The sequence below is a fragment of the Narcine bancroftii genome, chromosome 11, assembly GCF_036971445.1.
Source record: "Narcine bancroftii isolate sNarBan1 chromosome 11, sNarBan1.hap1, whole genome shotgun sequence".
In the NCBI taxonomy this organism is placed as follows: domain Eukaryota; kingdom Metazoa; phylum Chordata; class Chondrichthyes; order Torpediniformes; family Narcinidae; genus Narcine; species Narcine bancroftii.
Genome location: NC_091479.1, coordinates 69,216,168 through 69,239,395, shown reverse-complemented (window position 1 = coordinate 69,239,395; position 23,228 = coordinate 69,216,168). Strand labels below are relative to the sequence as shown.

Here is a 23,228-nt window from a genome sequence, read left to right as displayed (position 1 = left end):
GATTTTATAGAGCTTACAGTCTTTAGGACAAATGAAAATTAAATATTTAAATATCCCACGAAATATCCCTATGAATGACGCGATGAACAATAAAGATTGAAGCTATAACATTTTTCAGATATGTAATGAATCTTGATTGTCCAGCCATTGAAGTGGGACAATCAGCTTCACGGGCAACTATGTTTTCAAATGGAATACTGTTCTCTCTTTTTTTTTAAATTTTTTATTTTTCACACCATTGAATACTGTTCTCTTTTATGCAATTCTTAACTTCTTAAAAAATAGTCATCCTCGTAGTATCTGTTTTATTCCTTCTGGCAAACAACATCTCTTCCATGTTTAAGCTGTGGACAGTTTATTTTTTTGCACTACCAAATAGTAGTAATTCTGCCTCACCTGCAGGAAAAAGGATTCTCACGGTTGTATGTGATGTTGTGTATGTACTCTGACAATAAATCTGAAATCTGAGACTGTAATTGTGTGGGGAATGTGAATCCATGCTCTATATTTGATTTGGCGGGTGGTTGGAGTAGGACATTACTCTTTTGTGAATCCATAATTAAAATGTGACACGTGCAGAAAATACTCAAGCAGGTCAGGTAGCATTTGTGAAGAAAGAAACCCTATTTAAAATATTCTAATTGAGGGAGGAGTCATGTGATGGAGTAGTGGCCGGTAGGGTAAAACCAGTCCTCTCCAAAAAAAAAAGAAAAAAAGTCAAGAAAAGACAAAGTTCAACAAATATAAAATAGAAGATAAAGTTGCAGAGAAGAGAAGAGAAAGAAGATGGGGGGAAAAAAGAAGAAAATTCACCAGCAAAGAAAGAAGGAAACCTTACCTGCAGGAAGGAACAGGGAGCCGTGGTGGCGAAGAACGTCCATTCTCCGAGGTTGGTGGCAGCCCTGTGGAGTTGCTACCCCCCCCCTCCCTCCCTGACTGGTGGACTGCAAAAATGGCTCTCTGAGCCAAACAAAAGTGTGCAACTGCGCATGCGCGAGGAGTCGCACATGAGCAGTGCTCAATCAAAGGTAAAAGAAAACACCGATGGGAGGGGTCTCAGCTGAGGAGCAGGCAACCACGACATGACCAGGTGAGGGACGTCCGACACCAGGGCTCTCAGCTGGAAGATGAGGAAGGCGGCAGAAGAGGGAGTGAGGTACCAGGCGAGAAAGGAAGTCGACGGGGTGAATGGCAAGAGGAGCAGCAGCAGGAGGCCCGACAGATGAGCAGCCCTGAATGGGAGGACCAACAGCAATAGGCCCAGAAAGAAGAGGCCTGACAAAGTGATACAAGCAACTCATCAGGAAAATCAGAAGAGATACAGATACAAAGAAGATAAGAAGACATAAACACAGGTTCAGACACAGAAGAAGAGGAAGAAGAAGACCAAGATCTTCACAGAGAAATAGAAGGTAAAACAGATGGACAGAATATAGATAAAGCTTTTTTTGAAGAACAAATGGAGAGCATTAAAAGAATGGTTGTCATTAGAATTTAGTGCAATTAAAAGAAAAATGAAAAGAGCAGAAGATAAAATGCAAAGATTAGAACTAGTCATGACAGAAATAGGGAAAAGAGTAGAAAATGTGAAAGAACGAGAAACGGCTGTAGAAATGGAAGGAAACGACAAGAGGAAATTTGGAAGAAAGTGACAAAAAAATTAGAGACACGAGTTGTTATCTCAGAAAATTGATATGTTGGAAAATTATAGTAGGCGAAACAACATAAAAATAGTGGGCTTGAAGGAAGATGAAGAAGGCACAGATATGAAGGAATTTATAAAAGAATGTATCCCGAAGGTCCTGGGAACGACAGAAATGCAGGAAGAAATGGAAGTAGAAAGGGCACACAGAGCACTAGCTCCGAAACTACAGGCACATCAAAAATCAAGATCCATCTTAGTAAATTTTTTGAGATATACGACAAGAGAAAATATACTGGAGCGGGCAAGGAATAAAATTAGAGAAGATAATAAACCATTGGAATAAAAGGGTCAAAAATTATTTCTTTTACCCAGACATAAGTTTTGAACTCTTAAAGAAGAGGAAGGAGTTTAATACAGCAAAATCGATCATATGGAAAAAAGATTATAAATTCATGTTAAGATATCCAGCTCTGCTTAAAATATTTAAACCCGGAGAGCAAAACAGACTGTTCTCGGATCCGGAGGAAGTACAAGAATTTGCAGAGCGTTTGCAGGACAGAAGGAGAAATGAAGAGATGTAATAAGAATGAAGAACGGCAATAAAGTATATATAAAGATGTAAAAACAATGTGTATGTAAAGAACTAAAGAGGGAAAAGAGAAGGGAAGGAAGGAAGTAAGGGGGAAAAAAAGGGAGAACTTTGTTATATGTGTAAAAAAAAAAGTGTTTTCTGTTGGGGAGGGGGAGAGAATAACCGTCACTGCAAAATCAGTTGACGCTTGAGAACAAGATCGCAATCCAAATGGAAAGGGAGTTGTGGTTGCCCGGCAAGAGATAAGAGGCAACTCAGAGGGGGGGGGGGGGTGCATTTGGGGTTAAGGTAATATTGGATGTGGGAATTGTTGGAGTATTTTGTTTTAAATGTGTTGTCATACATTGAGTTTAAAAAGCAAAAACTGAGAGATGAAAAGGGGGATGGAGGTGGTGAGGAAGTGGAAATGAGGTGTAAACAAGATATATGATGGCCATGTTGAACTATATGACTATAAACATTCATGGAAAACATAACCAAATTAAAAGGAAGAGGCTATTAAATTTACTGAAAAAAGAGAAAAATAGATATAGCATTTATGCAGGAAATGCATCTAACTGAAGTGGAACATAAATTAAAGAGAGACTGGGTAGGACATGTAGCGGCAGCATCATATAATTCAAAAGCTAGAGGTGTAGCCATATTAATTAATAAAAATGTACCAATCAAAATAGAGGAGGAAATAATAGATCCATCAGGGAGGAATGTAATGATAAAGTGTCAGATATACTCAGAATTTTGGAAATTCCTCAATATATATGCACCTAATAAGGAGGATCAAAAGTTTATGCAGGATTTATTTTGAAGATTATAGATACACAAGGAAATGTATTGATATATGGGGATTTTAACCTTAATTTGGGTCCAATGTTGGATAAAACTGGACAAAAGACCAGCAAAAATAATACAGTAACCAAATTTATGGTTAAATCAATGCAGGAAACAAAATTTGTGGATATATGGAGGAGTCAGCATCCAAGAGAGAAGGAATATTCATATTATTCGAGTAGACATAAAACATAATCAAGGATTGATATGTTTTTGTTGTTGGCCCATATTCAAGGGAGAGTTAGAAAAACTGAGTATAAAGCTAGACTACTATCTGATCATTCACCCCTGTTATTAGCAATAGAACTGGAGGACATCCCACCAAGAACAGATAGATGAAGTTTAAACTCCATGCTACTTAAAAGGCAGGAATTTAGAGAGTTTATTGAACGCCAAATTAAAACATATTTTGAAATAAACAGGAAATCAGTGAAAGACAAATTTATATTATGGGATGCAATGAAAGCCTTCATTAGAGGGCAGATAACAAGTTATGTAACTAAGATGAAAAAGGACTATAATCGGGAAATAGAGCAGTTGGAAAGGGAGATAGTAAGTACAGAAAAGGAACTAGTAAAAAGGGATGATGTATCAAAAAAGAGAGAATTGACGGACAAAAAATAAAATATGAAACATTACAAACGTACAAGGTGGAGAAGAACATAATGAAAATAAAGCAAAAATATTACAAACTGGGAGAAAAAAACACATAAAATATTAGCCTGACAACTTAAAACAGAACAAGTTAAAAGAACTGTATTGGCATCAAGGAAAAAGGACAAACAACTTACATTTAACCCAATAGAGATTAATGAAAACCTTAAGGACTTATATGAACAATTATACCAAACTGAGAATGAGGGGAAAGATGATAAAGTAGAAGAGTTTTTCGCTAAAATTGAACTGCCGAAATTGCAAGAGGAACAAAACAAACTGATAAAACCATTTGAAATAGAGGAAGTACAGGATATATTTAAAAAACTGCCAAACAATAAAACACCAGGAGAGGATGGATTCCTCAGAGAATTCTATAAAACATTTAAAGTGTTATTAATTCCTCCTCTCCTGGAAGTAATGAACCAGATAGAAGAAATACAAGACTTGCCAGATTCATGTAAGACAGCAATAATTACAGTAATCCCAAATAGGGGGAAGGATCCATTAACACCAGCATCATATAGACCAATATCTCTACTTAACTCAGATGATAAGATAATAGCGAAATTATTAGCCAACAGATTGGCCATTTGTGTACCAAAAATAGTAAAACAAGTTCAAACTGGATTTATTAAGAAAAGACGAATAGCAGATAATGTGTGTAAACTTATTAATCTAATTCATGCAGTTCAAGGAAATAAGAAGCCAACAGTGGCTGTTGCTTTAGACGCAGAAAAAGCCTTTGACAGAGTAGAGTGCAACTATTTATTTAAAGTATTACTGAGGTTCAATCTACCAGAAAAATATATAAATTGGATTAAAACATTGTATAATGGACCGTTGGCGAAGGTAACAGTAAATGGATATGTATCGAGCCAATTTAAATTAAGTAGGTCAACTAGACAGGGATGTCCATTAATACTCTCATTGTTCACCTTAGCAATAGAACCATTGGCAGAGTTGATAAGAACAGAAAATAAAATAAAAGGGATAAAAATAAAGGAGGAGTATAAATTCAGTTTATTTGCAGATGACATCATAGTATATCTAACAGAACCAGAAATATCAATAAAAGAATTACATAAGAAATTGTAGGAGTATAGAGAAATATCGGGGTACAAGATCAATGCAAATAAAAGTGAAGTGATGCCAATGAGTAACACAGATTATACAGAATTTTAAAAAGAATCACCATTTAAATGGCAAACACAAGCAATCTGATACCTGGGGATCAGGTTAGATAATAACTTAAACCACTTGTACAAACTAAATTATCAGCCACTAATAAAAAAATTACAGGAAGACTTAGAACATTGGAAAGAATTACCGCTAACGTTAATAGGGAGGGTAAATTGCATTAAAATGTATGTTTTCCCAAGGACACAATACTTATTCCAATTGTTATCAATTCCCTTAACAGAAAAATTCTTTAATGAATTCAACAGAATAATAAGGAAATTCTTGTGGAAAGGGGGGAAACAGGGTAGCATTAGATAAATTGGCAGAGAGGTATAACCAAGGTGGTTTGCAGTTACCAAACTTAAACTATTATAGAGCAGCACAATTAAGGTATTTATCAGATTTTTTTCCAGACAAGGGAAAAACCAGATTGGACTAAGATAGAACTAGATAAAATAGGGGAGAAGGTACCGGAACATATACATTATAAGTGCGATGAAAAGCTGGTGCAATATAAAAGCTCATCATTTACTTAATATATGGAAAAAGATCCACTTTGAAAGAAAAAAATGAATTACCAAATACCAAAATTGTTATTGATACAAAACCCACCAATCCCTTTTACAATAGACAACCTTTCCTTTAGAGAATGGGAGAGAAAAGGAATCAAAAGAATAGAAAATTGTTTTTTGGGAAATAATTTATTAACATTTGAACAATTGAAGTACAAATATGGAATAACTCATGGTACAATGTTTGCATATCATCAACTGAAATCTTATTTAAAGGATAAATTTGGAAGCAGTTTGAGATTACCAGAAGGAAGTAGCTTTGAATATGTGATTACAGACACAATGATAATTAAAAGATTTATAACGGACATGTACATTAAGCTGCAAGATAAGGAAAATTATGAAATAAGCTTTCAACGTAAACAAAAGTGGGAAAAGGATTTAAACATAAAGATAAAAAATGAAGCATGGGAAAAATTATGTTCTGGAAATATGAAGAATACAATAAACACAAGGTTACGCATGATACAGTATAATTGGTTACACAGGTTATATATCACGCCTCAAAAGTTAAAAGAATGGGATCCAACATTATCAGATAGATGTTTTCATTGTAAGAAGGAAATGGAAACAAGAGTACACGCAATTTGGACATGTACGAAAGTGAAAAGGTTTTGGGAAGATCAAAATCAGATATTAAATAAAATCACAAAAGATAACGTACCCAAAAATCCAGAGATCTTTCTTCTAAGTAATATAAGAAGTAAGGAATTAGGCCTCAAATTGGATGAAGCGCAAAAAAGATTTATTATGATAGCCGTAGCAGTAGCAAAAAAATTGTATAATGTCAACTTGGAAAATGAAAGAGAACCTGAGTATACAGCAATGGTACATGGAAATGAATAAATGTATTCCATTGGAAAAAATAATGTCACATTATTTGAACATACATACATGTATGTAACCATACATAACAGAGAGGGCTTTCCTCGGACCTCCACCCCCTAAAATGATAAGAAGACAAAACGACTTGATCCAGTGTGTAAAAGTAGATGACACGTTTTTCTTGTTTATTTTTCATTGTGTGAAGACATTTTTTTAATTGTTTTATTGTATTGTATATGTTGAATATTTATTGTTTTTGGAGGGGGGTGGGAAGGGGGGAGGGAGGGAGGGTAGGGAAGATTTAATGAGAAACGTTTGTATTTATTTTGATTGATATGGTTCACAGTGTGAAAAATATTCTAATTGGTGGGCTTTCATGAAAATTTTGAATGTTTCCTTGATGGTGAACTCCATAACATCTTTCTGTTTCTTAGTGCTGATGAGATTGTCATAAAATCGCATGGTACCCACCTGACACACAAGTACCTGGAAAAGCATGGGTTTGATTTTCCCATTCTGGTGCCCAAGACGGATGGACTTGGAATTGCTCTTCCTTCAAACACCTTTTCTGTCAGGGATGTGGAAGAATATGTGGGTAAGAGGTGGTTGTACAGCTTGGTAACATTAAATCACAAGCGAAGTTGAACAATATTGCATGCTTTCTGTTTAGTCTTTCAGAGGCTGGAAGAGGGGTTAGAACAAACATCTTTAGAGTATATGTTCTTACAGCCTCTTTCAGACATTTGTCATTCATGGCTTTGTAAAGGTTTCCTCCAACTAGTTGCTCCTTTGAACATGTCGTTGCTTGTATTTCCACCACTATCCTCAGGCACTGCATTTTTGTTCTATATAATTTGTGTTTGGGAGGGGAAGTTTATCTTGTTCCTCCAATCACATTAAATCTTTGCCCTCTTACTATCGACTTTACTCTCCAGGAAATTGTTTCAATAAGTTTTCCCTCTTTCAGTCTTATTTGCACACTGCAAATACAGCAAATCTATCTCATAATCTTCTAGTCTCTTGACCTAACACTGCATTCATCTCTGGTTTGCAGAAGGAGGTCATTTGACCTCTTAGTCTTTTATCAAGCAAGATTATTGTTAATATTTTGCTTTTCTATGCTAACCTCTTATCTCTTGGCTCCCATAATATTGAAAACAATGCCAATCTGTCTTAAATATACTGAGTGACAGCCTCCTCAACCCTTCTGGGTCGAGAATTCCAGTTTCATAGTCGCTCCATGAAGAACTTTCTTCTTGGCTATTGTGAATAGCTACTTTCTTATTTTCAGACTTTGACTCTTGCTTCTAAGTATTGTAGCTGGTGGGAGGGGGGTGGGGGGAAACATCAATGTTGCACAAAACCTGTTGGTTTCCATAAGAATAAGTTGGATTAGTAGTTAACACAATGCTGTTACAGTGCCAGCGATTGGGACTGGGGTTCGAATCCCGCACTGTCTAAGGAGTTTATATGTTTTCCTATATATTTTATATATTATACACATTTAATTTAAATTTTGTATGTTAGTGAGATCTCTCTTAAATTTGAGAAGTTGGGCCTACTCTGCGTATTGTATGACAAAACTGCCATCCCAGGTACTACTCTGGTGAACCTTGATGTTTTTGCAAGACCTTCAAAGTCTTCCTAAACCACAGTGCTCTTAATTTAATTTGTGTTTTGTGAACAGTAATTATTTACATCTCTAAAATCTGTGCCCTCTGCGAAAGACGAGGACAGTCGATGCATACGGACATGGCCATTGTAGGTTCCGAGGAGCATACCTCACTTATGCTCTATTTGGTCTGAATTCTGGAACTGTCATTCCTCTGGTGGGAGTGTCTTCACCAGAAATACAGCTCACCTCTGCCTTCTCAAGGGCAGTTGGGCATGGGTAATAAATACTGGCTTTGGCACCAATGTTTGCCTCATGAATAAAAGCTCCCTTTCCCCTTGCTGTCCTGTTTAATCACCCCTCCCCAGCTCTTAATCACGATCTGTTTGCCCTTTATCTCAACTTCAGTGGAATATTTTTTATTCCTCTATGCTGGTTTGTTCTTGAAAATTGTTTTAAGCCATAGTTGATACGTTTTTGTATAATGTGGGTTTCAACTTTATCTGAATATAAATTTTTACTCTTTCAAGGTGGTGAGAAGGTGATCGATGTGATTGATGTGGCTCGACAAGCTGATTGTAAGATGAAACTGCAGGAGTTCGTAGAATATTACACTGCTGTTGATCGAACCAAAGTATTAAATGTTATTAGCTTGGAATTTTCTGATACAAAGTAAGTTACTCATGGCTGAACTGTAGTAAATGTGTTGGTGTGTACAATGTAAGATATCTTTGCTCCTGAATGATCTCCACAACAGTCCTAATTGGTCAGCAAAATCAAACAGCAGGGAGGTTTACCAATATTGTTGGGGAGGTAGGTGGTTAAACTATATTCACGGGGGGTGGGGGAGGGGGGTGGTGAAAGCCAAAGTGAAGAGGTTGTTGGCTCACAAGTAGAGACAGCTGGTAGGGTTTTGTGTGTAAGTTCAGGCAGATAGGGCAAAAATTGCATCCATGGGAATGAGTTGCAATGCAACAGGAGCACAGAGTAAAAAAAAACAAATACAGGACTAAAGGTTTTGTTTTTAAATACATCAGCAAAAAAAGTAAAGTGGTACAGCTACAGATTTGCAGGTATGATGTTGTGGCCATCACAAAGTCGCGGCTAAAAGATGGATTAATTGGGAGCTGAACGTCTAAGGATACACAGTGTATCGAAAGGATAGGCAGACAAGTAGAGAGGATGGTGTAGCTCTGTTTTAAGGAATAACATTAAATCATTTGAAAGAGGTGACATCGGACCAGTAGATTTAGAATTGTTGAGGGTTGAGTTAAGAACTGGCAAGGGTAAAAGGACACTGTTGGCAGTTATATGCAGACCAAACAATAGCTGAGATGTGGACAACAAATTACACACCAAATCGAAAAGGCGTATCGGAAAGGCAATGTTATGGTCGTCATGGAAAATGTTAGCATGCTAGTAGATGAGAAAACCAGGTTGGGATTGGATTTTGTGAGAGTTTGTTTAATGCTTATGAAATAGCCTTTTAGAGCTGCTTGCTGATGAGCCCACTAGGGGGATTGGCTATTCTTGATTGAATAATGCACAGAGACAATTCGAGAACTAGGATAAAGAAACTATTAGGGTCCAGTGATTACTATGATTGAGTACAATTTGAGATTTAACAAGGAGACACTAAAGTTAGACGTATCCATATTTCAGTGGAATAACAGGAATTACAATGGCATGAGGGAGAAACTGACAAAAGTAGATTGAGTGGGGGCACTAGTCAGCAAGATGGCAGAACAGCAATGGATGGAGTTTCTGCCAGAAGTGAGGAAGGTGCAGGATAAATGCATACAAAAAGGAGAAATATTTGAATGGAACTGTGGCTGACAAGGGAAGGCAAAGCCAAGGTAAAAGTATACAAGGAAGCAAAAATTAGTGGGAAGAATGAGAATTGGGAAGTTTTTAAGAACTTGCAGAAGGCAACTTAAAAAAACATGAGGGAAAAGAAGAAGTATGAATGTGGGCTGACAAATAATATCAAAGAGGAAACAAAAGCATTTTCAAGTATGTAAAGTGTAAAAGAGAGGTCAGAGTAGATATTCTTTTCTTTGGCTTGACTTCGCGGACGAAGATTTATGGAGGGGGTAAAAAGTCCACGTCAGCTGCAGGCTCGTTTGTGGCTGACCAGTCCGATGCGGGACAGGCAGACACGATTGCAGCGGTTGCAAGGGAAAATTGGTTGGTTGGGGTTGGGTGTTGGGTTTTTCCTCCTTTGCCTTTTGTCAGTGAGGTGGGCTCTGCGGTCTTCTTCAAAGGAGGCTGCTGCCCGCCAAACTGTGAGGCGCCAAGATGCACGGTTTGAGGCGTTATCAGCCCACTGGCGGTGGTCAATGTGGCAGGCACCAAGAGATTTCTTTAGGCAGTCCTTGTACCTTTTCTTTGGTGCACCTCTGTCACGGTGGCCAGTGGAGAGCTCGCCATATAATACGATCTTGGGAAGGCGATGGTCCTCCATTCTGGAGACGTGACCCATCCAGCGCACCTGGATCTTCAGCAGCGTGGACTCGATACTGTCGACCTCTGCCATCTCGAGTACCTCGACGTTAGGGGTGTGAGCGCTCCAATGGATGTTGAGGATGGAGCGGAGACAACGCTGGTGGAAGCGTTCTAGGAGCCGTAGGTGGTGCCGGTAGAGGACCCATGATTCGGAGCCGAACAGGAGTGTGGGTATGACAACGGCTCTGTATACGCTTATCTTTGTGAGGTTTTTCAGTTGGTTGTTTTTCCAGACTCTTTTGTGTAGTCTTCCAAAGGCGCTATTTGCCTTGGCGAGTCTGTTGTCTATCTCATTGTCGATCCTTTCATCTGATGAAATGGTGCAGCCGAGATAGGTAAACTGGTTGACCGTTTTGAGTTTTGTGTGTCCGATGGAGATGTGGCGGGGCTGGTAGTCATGGTGGGGAGCTGGCTGATGGAGGACCTCAGTTTTCTTCAGGCTGACCCCAACAAATGAAAGACCCCAACAATGAAGACGCTGTTTACATCCGGTACCGCACGGATGGCAGTCTCTTCAATCTGAGGCGCCTGCAAGCTCACACCAAGACACAAGAGAAACTTGTCCGTGAACTACTCTTTGCAGATGATGCCGCTTTAGTTGCCCATTCAGAGCCAGCTCTTCAGCGCTTGACGTCCTGCTTTGCGGAAACTGCCAAAATGTTTGGCCTGGAAGTCAGCCTGAAGAAAACTGAGGTCCTCCATCAGCCAGCTCCCCACCATGACTACCAGAGTAGATATAGAACTACTAGAAAATAGTGCTGGAGAAATAATAACAGGAGACAAGGAGTTGGCAGACAAACTAAATGAGCATTTTGCATCAGTCTTCTCCTAGCAGTGTGCCAGGTGAGTGCAGTTATTCTTTCAAGGAAGAAGGTGCTCAGAAAGCTGCATGGTCTAAGAGTGGATAAATCTAGACCAGATGGATTGCACCCTCAGGTTCTGAAAGAAGTAATGGTAGAGATTGTGGAGGCATTGGTAATGATATTTCAGGAATCAATAGATTCTGGCATGGTCCTGGAGGACTGGAAGAAGAAGGGAGGGAGGCAATAGAAAGGAAATTATAGACTGGTTAGCCTGACATCAGTGGGTGGGAAGATATTGGAGTTGATTGTCAAGGATGAGGTTATGAAGTACTTGGAGGCACATGCGAAGATGGGACAAAGCCAGCATGGTTTCCTTAAAGGAAAATCTTGCTTGACACACCTATTGGAATTATTTGAGGGGGTGACAAGCAGGCTGGATAAGAGAGATATAGTGGATGTTGTTTATGTGGATTTTCTCAGAGGGACTTTGATAAGGTGCCGCACATGAGGCTATTTATCAAAATAAGAGCCCATCATACAACAGGAAACTTGCTAATGGGGGTTGGGCATAAACAGAATTGAGCTGATTAACAGAAGCAGAGAGTCAGAATACAGGGATCCTATTCTGATTTGTTATCAGTTGCTGGAGGTGTTCCTCTTTTTATGTTATATATCAATTATTTAAATGATGGAATAAATGGCTTTGTGGCCAAGTTTGCAGATGAATCAAAAGTAGATGGAGGAGCAGATAATGCAGAGGAAATGGGGAGAAATGAGGATATTGGGCAGAGAAGCAGCAAATGAAATACAATGTCAGAAAGTATATGATCATTTTCTTTGGGAGAAGAAATTAACAGGCAGACTATTTTCTAAATGATGAGAACATTGAAAATTTCCAGTTGCAAAGGGACCTGAGATTCCTCGTGGAGGATACCCTGAAAGTAAACTTTCAATTTGAGTTGGTGGTGAAGAGGCAAATATAATGCTGGAATTCATTTCAAGAGGAATAGAATACAAGAGCAAGGATGTAATGTTAAGGCATTGGTGAGACCTCATTTGGAGGATTGTGAGCAGTTTTGGGCTCCTCATTTAAGAAAGGATGTGCTGACAGTAGGGAGGGATCAGAGGAGGTTCACAAGGATGATTCTAGGAATGAAAGGGTTATATGTGGAACGTTTGATGGCTCTTGGCTAGTACTCGTTGGAATTGAGGAGAATGAGGGGTAGCTCACTGAAACATTTTGAATGTTGAAAGGCATGGACAGAGTAGATGTGGAAAGATGGTTTCCCATGTTGGGAGTGGACAAGAGGGTGCAACTTCAAGATTGACGGGCATCCACTGAGATGTGGAGGAATTTCTTTAGCCAGAGGGTGGTGAATTTGTTGCATCAGGCAGCTGTGGAGGCCAGGTTGTTGGATATATTTAAGGGAGAGATTGATTGGTTCTTGATTAGCCAGGGCATCAAAGGTTATGGTGAGAAGGCTGGGAAGTGGGGCTGAATATAAAAATGGATCAGCTCATGATTCATGGAGGTGCAAACTCACGTGGGTTGACTTGCTACTTCTGCTCATGTGTCTTGTGGTCCCCACAAATCAGAGGGGTTAGTGAACAATGTGAGAAATGCTTGTTGTCCTTTCCAGTAGAGGTGACAGGTTTGACAGTTGTTTCTGGAGGTGTTCAGGTGTGTAGCTATAGTGCTTTCTTTTCCACAGTGCTCAGTGTCACGGTGTTGGCAGAATGAATGCTTAAGATGGTCAATGGGGTGCTTATGAAATGGATTGCTTTTTCCTGGGTAGTGGCCGGTGTTGTTGGAGTTGCATTCTTCTAGACCGGGTGAGAATTAATAATTGAAATGGTTCATGTCAGGAATTGAGTGCCTCCTGTAGTTACAGGATTTCTGGCTGGTCGTGTTGAATTTCTAGTTAGTGGTGGGTGACCCCGAGAATACTGATGATGAGGGCAACTCAAAGAAAGTCGAGGGTAAGGTAGTAGAGCTCTCTATTTTTGGAGAGGATCAATACCCTCGCTTTGGTGATGTGAACGGTACTTGCCACTTATCAGCCCGTGCTCAAATGTTGCCCAGGTCTCTCTAATTAATTTTAATTTGATTTTTTTTTATTTTTTTAAAATTTTTTATTTTTCACACCATAAATCACAATAGCCATGATATACACTTTTTCTTTTTCACACATTTACAGTGACTTTTTCTCCCCCCCCCTCCCTCCTCCCAAGCCACCCCCCCACCCCCCCCCCCCTCATCCATTTTAGGTATACAATCTAGGTTGCATTAATTCAGTCAGACAATGTTGTCATTCAACAAAAATGCACCAGAAATTCTACAGAGTCCATTCTTTTCTTTCCTTTTCCTTCCATCAACTTAGGTAATGTTTGTCCCCGGTAGGTTTTCGCTATTGTATTTAATGTAAGGCTCCCATACTTGTTCGAATATTTCAATATTATTTCTTAAACTATATGTTATTTTTTTCTAATGGAATACATTTATTCATTTCTATATACCATTGTTGTATTTTCAAATTATCTTCCAATTTCCAGGTTGACATAATACATTTTTTTGCTACGGCTAGGGCTATCTTAACAAATCTTTTTTGTGCATCTTCCAAGTCAATTCCAAATTCTTTATTTTTTATGTTACTTAGGAGAAAGATCTCTGGATTCTTTGGTATATTGTTTTCTGTTATTTTATTTAATATCTGATTGAGATCATCCCAAAATTTTTCTACTCTCTCACATGTCCAGATTGCATGAATTGTTGTTCCCCTTTCTTTTTTACATCGAAAACATCTATCAGATACTGTTGGGTCCCATTTATTTAACTTTTGCCGTGTAATGTATAGTCTGTGTAACCAATTATATTGTATCATACGCAGCCTCGTATTTATTGTATTTCTCATCGTTCCAGAACATAATTTCTCCCATGCTTCCTTTTTTATCTTTATATTTAAATCTTGTTCCCATTTTTGTTTAGTTTTACCATTTGTTTCCTCATTCTCCTTTTCTTGCAGTTTAATATACATATTTGTTATAAATCTTTTGATTAACATTGTATCTGTAATCACATATTCAAGGTTACTTCCCTCTGGTAAACTCAAATTGCTTCCTAATTTATCTTTCAAGTAGGATCTCAGTTGGTAATATGCCAGCGCTGTATCTCCAGTTATATTGTACTTATCTCTCATTTGTTCAAAGGATAAGAATCTACTTCCTGAAAAACAATTTTCTATTCTTTTAATCCCTTTTTTTTCCCATTTTCTAAAGGAAAGGTTGTCTAATGTAAAATGGAGTAGCTTATTTTGCGTCAATATTAGCTTTGGTAATTGATAATTTGTTTTATTTCTTTCTACATGAATCTTCTTCCATATATTGAGGAGATGGTGTAATACTGGAGAAGTTCTATGTTGTACCAATTTTTCGTCCCATTTATATAATATGTGTTCAGGTATCTTTTCCCCTATTTTATCTAATTCTAATCTCGTCCAGTCTGGTTTTTCCCTTGTTTGATAAAAATCTGATAGGTACCTTAATTGTGCAGCTCTATAATAATTTTTGAAGTTTGGCAATTGTAATCCTCCTTGTTTATACCATTCTGTTAATTTATCTAGTGCTATCCTCGGTTTCCCCCCTCTCCATAAAAATTTCCTTATTATTTTCTTTAACTCTTTGAAGAATTTTTCTGTCAGTTGTATTGGCAATGCCTGAAATAAGTATAGTATCCTTGGAAAAATGTTCATTTTAATACAGTTTATCCTTCCTATCAGTGTTAGTGGTAGCTCTTTCCAATGCTCTAAATCGTCCTGTAATTTTTTCATTAGTGGATTGTAATTGAGTTTATATAATTGGCCTAGATTTTTGTTTATTTGTACACCTAGGTATCTTATTGCTTGCATTTGCCATCTAAATGGTGATTCCTTCTTAAATTTTGAGAAATCCGCGTTATTCATAGGCATTGCTTCACTTTTATTTACGTTTATCTTGTATCCCGACACTTCTCCATATTCCTTCAATTTCTTATATAGTTCTTTTATTGATAGTTCTGGTTCTGTTAAGTACACTATCACATCATCCGCAAATAGACTGATTTTATATTCCCTGTCTTTTATTTTTATTCCTTTTATATTATTATCTATTCTTATCGATTCTGCTAGTGGTTCTATAGCTAGCGCAAACAATAATGGTGATAGTGGGCATCCCTGCCGCGTTGACCTGCTTAAGTTAAATTGCTTTGATACATGTCCATTTACTGTCACTTTCGCTAACGGTCCCTTATATAATGCTTTAATCCAATTAATATACTTCTCCGGTAAACTGAATTTTTGCAATACTTTGAACAAGTAATTCTATTCTACTCTGTCGAAGGCCTTCTCTGCGTCTAAAGCAACTGCTACTGCAGGTGCTTTATTTCCTTCTACTGCATGAATTAAGTTAATAAATTTACAAATATTGTCTGTTGTGCGTCTTTTTTTGATAAATCCAGTTTGGTCTAAATTTACCATTTTCGGTACCTGTTCTGCTAATCTGTTTGCTAATAGTTTAGCTATTATCTTATAATCTGTGTTTAGCAGAGATATTGGTCTATATGACGCTGGTGAGAGTGGATCTTTCCCTTGTTTTAGTATCACTGTAATTATTGCTGTTTTACATGAATCTGGTAAGTTTTGTGTCTCATCAATCTGGTTGATTACATCCAGGAGGGGCGGTATTAATAGATCTTTAAATGTTTTGTAGAATTCTATTGGGAGTCGAGTCCATCCTCTCCTGGTGTCTTATTATTTGGTAATTTTTTTATTATCTCTTGTATTTCTACTGTTCCAAATGGTTCTGTTAATTTATTTTGTTCCTCTATTTGTAGTTTTGGTAGTTCAATTTTAGTCAAAAATTCATCTATTTTCCCTTCTTTCCCTTCGTTTTCAGTTCGGTATAATTGTTCATAGAATTCTCTGAAGTTTTCCTTAATTTCTTTTGGATTATATGTAATTTGTTTGTCTTTTTTCCTTGTTGCCAATACCATTTTCTTAGTTTGCTCTGTCTTAAGCTGCCATGCTAAGATTTTGTGTGTTTTTTCACCTAGTTCATAATATTTCTGTTTTGTCTTCATTATATTCTTCTCCACCTTATATGTTTGTAATGTTTCTTATTTTAATTTTTTATCCGCCAATTCTCTTCTTTTGGTTGTATCTTCCTTTATTGCTAATTTTTTTTCAATGTTTACTATTTCCCTTTCCAACTGCTCTGTTTCCTGATTATAGTCCTTCTTCATCTTGGTTGCATAACTTATTATTTGTCCTCTAATGAATGCTTTCATTGCGTCCCATAGTATAAACTTATCTTCCACTGATTCCGTATTTACTTCAAAGTACATTTTAATTTGTCGTTCAATAAATTCTCTAAAATCCTGTCTTTTAAGTAGCATGGGGTTTAATCTCCATCTATACATTCTTGGAGGGATGTCCTCTAGCTTTACTGTCAGTATTAAGGGTGAATGGTCCGATAGCATTCTCGCTTTATATTCTGTTTTTCTTACTCTATCCTGCATACTAGCTGATAACAAAAATAGGTCTATTCTTGAGTATGTTTTATGTCTAGTCGAGTAGTATGAGTATTCCTTTTCTTTTGGGTTTTGTTTCCTCCATATGTCCACAAGTTTCATTTCTTGCATTGATTTAATTATAAATTTGGTTACTTTATTCTTCCTGTTAATTTTTTTCCCCGTTTTATCCATATTTGGATCCAAATTCAGATTGAAATCCCCTCCTATTAGTATGTTCCCTTGCGTATTAGCTACCTTCAAAAAGATATCTTGCATAAACTTTTGATCTTCTTCGTTAGGTGAATATATATTAAGTAGATTCCAAAGCTCCGAATATATCTGACATTTTATCATAACATATCTCCCTGCTGGATCTATTATTTCCTCTTCTATTTTAAATGGCACATTTTTGCTAATTAATATAGCCACTCCTCTTGCTTTTGAATTATACGATGCTGCTGTTACATGTCCTACCCAATCTCTCTTTAATTTCTTGTGCTCCAATTCTGTTAAGTGTGTTTCTTGGACAAATGCTATATCTATTTTTTCCTTTTTCAGTAAATTTAGTAGTTTCTTCCTTTTAATTTGGTTATGTATTCCATTAATATTTAAAGTCATATAGTTCAGCGTAGCCATTTTATATTTTGTTTATCTTCTCTTTCCGTTTTTCCATCATTACCTTTCCTCCTTTTCCATTTCTGTTTTCTTATTTTCAACTCTTTACCAGACAACATTCCTACAACATCCAACATTTTCCTTATTCTCCTATTTCTATCTTCTTTATCCCCAATCTCCCCTTCCCCTCCTGAGTTGTCCTTTATCCCTTGTCGGACAACCACATCTCCTCTCTCCATTTGGATTTGCGAATCCACTCGCAAGCGTCAACTGATTTTGCAGTGACCGCTATTTCCCCTCACCCCGCCCCCCCAGAAAAGATTTCACTTTTCATATGTCACAAAGGTCACTCTTTTAATTCCCTCCTTATTCTCTCTATTCCATTACCTTCCCTTATTAATTCTTGTCTATACTATCTATATTTTCCTCTAAGTACAGATACATTCACGTATGCACATTGTCTCTATTCACTCTTATACCTCTTTACCCGCATACATATCAATCGTGATCATTTTTACTCTCATTACCCGTCTTCATCCCTCAGTCTATTTTTGTCTTTACCCACATACATATCAATCGTGATCATTTTAACTCTCATTACCCGTCTTCCTCCCTCAGTCTATTTTTGTAATTGTTCTGCAAATTTTCGTGCTTCTTCTGGATCCGAGAATAGTCTGTTTTGTTGTCCTGGAATAAATATTTTCAATACCGCTGGATGCTTTAGTATAAATTTATACCCTTTCTTCCATAAAATCGCCTTTGCTGTATTGAACTCTTTTCTCTTCTTTAGGAGTTCAAAACTTATATCTGGATAAATGAAGATTTTTTGCCCTTTATACTCCAGTGGTTTGTTGCCCTCTCTTACTTTTTCCATTGTCTTCTCCAGTACCTTTTCTCTTGTAGTATATCTTAGGAATTTTACTACAATAGATCTTGGTTTTTGTTGTGGTTGTGGTTTAGAGGCCAATACTCTATGTGCCCTTTCTATTTCCATTTCTTGCTGTAGTTCTGGACATCCTAGGGTCTTAGGGATCCACTCTTTTATAAACTCCCTCATATTCTTGCCTTCTTCATCTTCCTTAAGGCCCACTATCTTTATGTTATTTCTTCTGTTATAATTTTCCATTGTATCTATTTTTTGAGCTAGTAGTTCTTGTGTCTCTTTAGTTTTTTTATTAGATTCCTCCAATTTCTTTTTTAAGTTTTCTACCTCCATTTCTGCTGCTACTGCCCGTTCTTCCATCTTGTCCATTTTTTTCCCCATTTCTGTTAAGGTCATATGTATTTTATTCACTTTCTCTTCTGTGTTGTTTATTCTTCTTCTTCTTAAATCATTGAATTCCTGTGTTTGCCATTCTTTAAATGACTCCATGTATCCTCTAACAAGAGCAAGTATATCCTTTACCTTGCCTTTTCCTTTATCTATTTCACTGTATTCTTCCTCTGGGTTGGCCATCTGTTGTTTCTTTGTTGCCCTTTCCTTCTCTTCTTTCTTGTTTCTATTGTCTTCTGTGGTCTCTTCTTGCTGCAGGTGTTCTGCAGCTGTCGTTGCCGGCTGTGGAGATCGACTCCCCAGCTGGTCCCCCCTCCCGTCGGTGTGTTTTTTTTCATGCGCGGTTGCGCACTTTTACTCGGCTCTGTGAGCCATTGATGTAGTTCTTTTTCTCCCGACCTGAGGTAGTGGGCTCCTCTCTCCACAGCGGGCCTCTTCGGACAGGTAAGGCCTTCACCTTTTTCCTCCGTTGTCTTCTCTTCCTCTCTTCATACCGTTGATTTTGATTTTTCTTCTTTTGTCTCCATCTTCTTTCCACCTTTATACTCACTTTTCTTCAACTTGTATTTCTGTGCCTTTGTATTTTCTCTTGTTTTTCCCGACTTTTCTGGAGAGGGCTGGAGTTCACCGTCCGGCCACTACTCCATCACGTGACTCCTTCAATTTTAATTTGATTTTGATGATAGAAAGCCCTTCTGCCCCTTGAAACCCCTACTGCCCAATTACATCCAATGAACTTAGCAAAACATATACATTTTGAAGAGTGGGAGGAAACCGGAGCAGCTGGAGAGCATACAAACTCTTCACGGATATTGCCAGATATGAACCTGGCACTGCAATAGAGTTGCGGTGATCACGCTGCTCTGTGGAATCTTTCCATAAACATCCACTGTGGCAGAAGCTAAATCCCACAGGTAATTATCAGTCATGAGAGAAACCAGAGAACTGTATGGTGGTCATTCCCAAGCCCAAGGCAGATTCTCTTTTAAGATTGAAGTTAAACAGGAAAGTCTGCAGATGCTGTGATTGTAGTGTAACACTGTTTTGTTTTGTAATTTAGACATACAGGACATTAATAGGCCATTTTGACCCACAAGCCCGTGCCTCCCAATATACACCCAATTAACCTACACCTCCTGAACGTTTCGAATGGTGGGAGGAAACCAGAACCCCCGGGGAAAACCCCTGCAGACATGGAGAACATACAAACTCCTATAGACAGCGCGGGATTCGAAACCCAGACCCAATTGTTGGCGCTGTAAAGGTGTGCTAACTGCTATGCCCTGTTTTGGAGAATCTCAGCAGGTCACACTGTCTCAGAAGCAAAGGGGTAGAATGAACATTTTGGGCTAAAGTCTTTCATCACACCTCGACGAAAGGGCTCAGGTCTGAAACATTGGTTATATCCCTTTGCTTCCTATGGATCCTGCGTGACTTGCTGAGTTTCTCTAGCACATTTATGTATTGCACTCCCTATGAAGAATTGTGTTTTCATTCTGTTAGATATGAATGTAAAAATGGATCACTTCTGTTGATTGTAGTCCTATAGGATGAGGCGTTATGCAAAATTGAATTAATGTTAATTTTAATGCATGGCATTAAAATACATTATTTTTACCTTGCTACGTTGCTCATTTATTCTCTGGTTTGCACACAGGATGTCAGACTTGGTGAAGGTTCCTGATATTGTTCAGAAGCTTTCGTGGGTGGAAAATTACTGGCCTGAAGATTCCATCTTTCCCAAGCCCTGTGTTCAGAAATACTGTCTGATGGGAATGGAGGACAGTTACACAGATTTCCACATTGACTTTGGGGGTACCTCTGTGTGGTATCACGTACTATGGGTAAGAGGCTTTCAGACTCTTGAAATGATTGTGACAGGAAACATAAGTATGCTGCCTCTGCTCTGTACCCCTCCCCACCTTGCTCAACTCTCCATTCATCCCGAGTTTACCCAGTATCTTTATCACCATCCAACCCCATCACTTGATTGTTGTTGCTTCCATTTCTTGATCTCCTCCCTCGTGTTTACTGTGAAGCCGACCCTCTAAAGTCACTGTATCTCGTTCTGCTTTGAATTAAGGTTTATTATCATGTACATAAGTACAACACTTTGCACTTGGTGCTGCAGTATTCTGCTTCTGTAGTCATCCTGACCTTGTCACTCTTTCCTATCGTGATACACCAAGGGAGGATAATTATTCATCAATCTGATCTACATGCGTGTGTTTAATGATGATATTGAAGCATACTAATAATTCCTTCCTGCAAAGAAATGATTTTGATCCTCTGATGGACCTTAGGATGATTAATTCCAAGATCTTATCTGGATCATGTTGTCTATCCTTTTGTGCCCAACAGGATGTTGACATGTAGCAAGTAAGTGAAACTGAGATAAAAATATCCCTGCCGGAAACCTAAGCGATCCAGTGCGTTTCATTGGCAGGTAGTTAAAGTTGGTCATAATATTCAAAATAAGTATTGTCAAAGTATTTGCCTACCTCACATTGACATTTATAAGAATAGAGGTTTGAAATTAGTTCCACAGTTAGATGGCGTGGTTTGTGGAAGCTCATTACACAAGGATTGTTTAATACAGTATGTTTTTAATTATCCAAAATGCCTGGGACCAGACCTATCCCGGTTAAGTGGATTTTTCGGATATTCGTGAATTTTCTCTAAAGCAGCCCAGTAGCATAAGGAGAATACTTGTATCTGCTGTTGCCAATCCCCAAGACTTCTCCACCGCTGTTGCCAATCCTGCCTGAGAGCCCGAGGTCTCACCTTACCGTAAGTGGTAGGAAATTGCAGAGCAATTGTCCTCCAGCAGAATTTAAGGGACCACACTGAAAGTGTTTTTGACAGAAGGAGTGGCTTGAGCGAGCGTGGCTCGGGTGGGGGAGCGAGGAGCGGGCGAGCGGGGAGAGAGCGTAGCTCAGGCGGGAGAGAGCACATATTCAATTTAAATTCTGAGAATGCCACAATGCAATTTATCACAAAGTTGCAGTAAATCATAGCAAAAAAAATGACAATTTATAAATAAATAATCAGTACTATCCTTTCCTTCAACCTGTAACCTGTGGACAAATGTCTCCTTTGTAAAACTGATTTCATGTAGCCCCACTTGAGCATGGTGGGTAAATTTTTTTTTCAAATTGTGACATCATGCCTCATCCAAAAAAACTTAAGATGTTTTGGTTGATCGGTTTTTGGTTAATCAGAAATGTAATGTATTATTAGTTCTCTGGAGAATAGAAACCCACCTCCAATTCCATACTACAAATCATAGTGGAGGACAAATCTTTGGTGAAGGCATTCTAATGATGGAATTATTTTGCTCACCTTCCTTCCTTCCCCAAATACCTGAGGGTCCAGTTTACATGCATAACAGCGCACTTTGATTTGTTTTTAAACAGGAAAGATCTGCAGATGCTTTGATTGTAGTGCAATACTAAAAAGTGCTGGAAAGACTCAGCAGGTCACACAGTATCCATAGAATGTAAAGGTATATACAAACATTTTGGACCTGAGCCCTTGACAAAGGGCAGAAGGCCTGAAGCATTGGTTATATTCCTTTACTTCCTATGGTCTATGTCCTATGTGACTTGATGAGTTTCTCCAGCACTTTTGTGTATTGCACACTTGGATTTGTAATAACTGAAAATTAAAAGCACAGTTAAAGGTGGTTTTTCTCACATGCTATAGTTCACATGAGGGATATTCTAGCTGTGGAGCACCAGCAACAAGTTGAAATGTTAGCAATTGTTTATAAGACCAATGTTGTGATAAGGAGGTACAACTATGAGGAACAAATTGAATAATTAATATTTGAGGATTTGTATTTAAAAAAAAAATTTTTTTGTCTTCCTTGCAGGGTGAAAAACTATTTTACTTGATAAAGCCTACCAATGCCAATCTTGCACTTTATGAAAGTTGGAGCAGTTCTGTGAACCAGAGCGAGACATTCTTTGGAGACCAGGTGGATCAATGTTGCAAGTGTGTACTGCAACAGGGGCAGACACTTCTCATTCCCACAGGTAATAGTGGAAGTGTGATGACCAAGTGGGATTTCCATCCTGCCCCACACACCATTCTGGCTGGCATTGCATAGTTTGCCTGATTACATCAGAATTAAGGTTTCTGATTAGGCTTTTGAATCTGTCCTCCCATTCAGTAAGGTCGTGACTAATTTATAGTCCAAATTTACCCAAGGTAATATTAGACCCCAATTTAAAATTAAAAGTTCAATCAACAGTAGTTTCTGTTTGAAAGACTGCTGTCTGAATGTAGAAGTGTTTTTCAACTTCGCCACTCAAAGGTTCGGTTCTTATGTTGTTTGGAGACCAACTGAACAGACAAGAAGATTTTCTAAACAGTGAAATACTTGCAGCAGTGAAGTTGTATTTAGTTGTTTGTATTATAAATAAATGTCTCGATTCTATAGTGTTGTGCTTCAGAGAAAGTACTCTCTTCTGATTTTTTTTAAAAAAAAAACTTCTCAAACATATTTGCCTATATGAACATTTATCTGCAGTAGTTCTTCCCCATTGCTCAAAATGGTAAGAGCACAGAAGGTG

The 23,228-nt window shown here is 38.0% G+C and overlaps 1 protein-coding gene across 1 annotated transcript in view; it reads left to right on the top strand.

The window, feature by feature from the left end:
- The window catches only part of LOC138745861 (lysine-specific demethylase 7B-like), a 77,695-nt gene that overhangs the window by 15,137 nt on the left and 39,330 nt on the right, over positions 1-23,228 (top strand). The window contains exons 4-8 of the mRNA XM_069903283.1: positions 6,733-6,893; positions 8,441-8,582; positions 15,962-16,009; positions 20,309-20,495; positions 22,526-22,688. Of these exons, the coding sequence (XP_069759384.1) occupies positions 6,733-6,893; positions 8,441-8,582; positions 15,962-16,009; positions 20,309-20,495; positions 22,526-22,688 (701 nt within the window). The remainder of the gene's footprint in view (positions 1-6,732; positions 6,894-8,440; positions 8,583-15,961; positions 16,010-20,308; positions 20,496-22,525; positions 22,689-23,228) is intronic.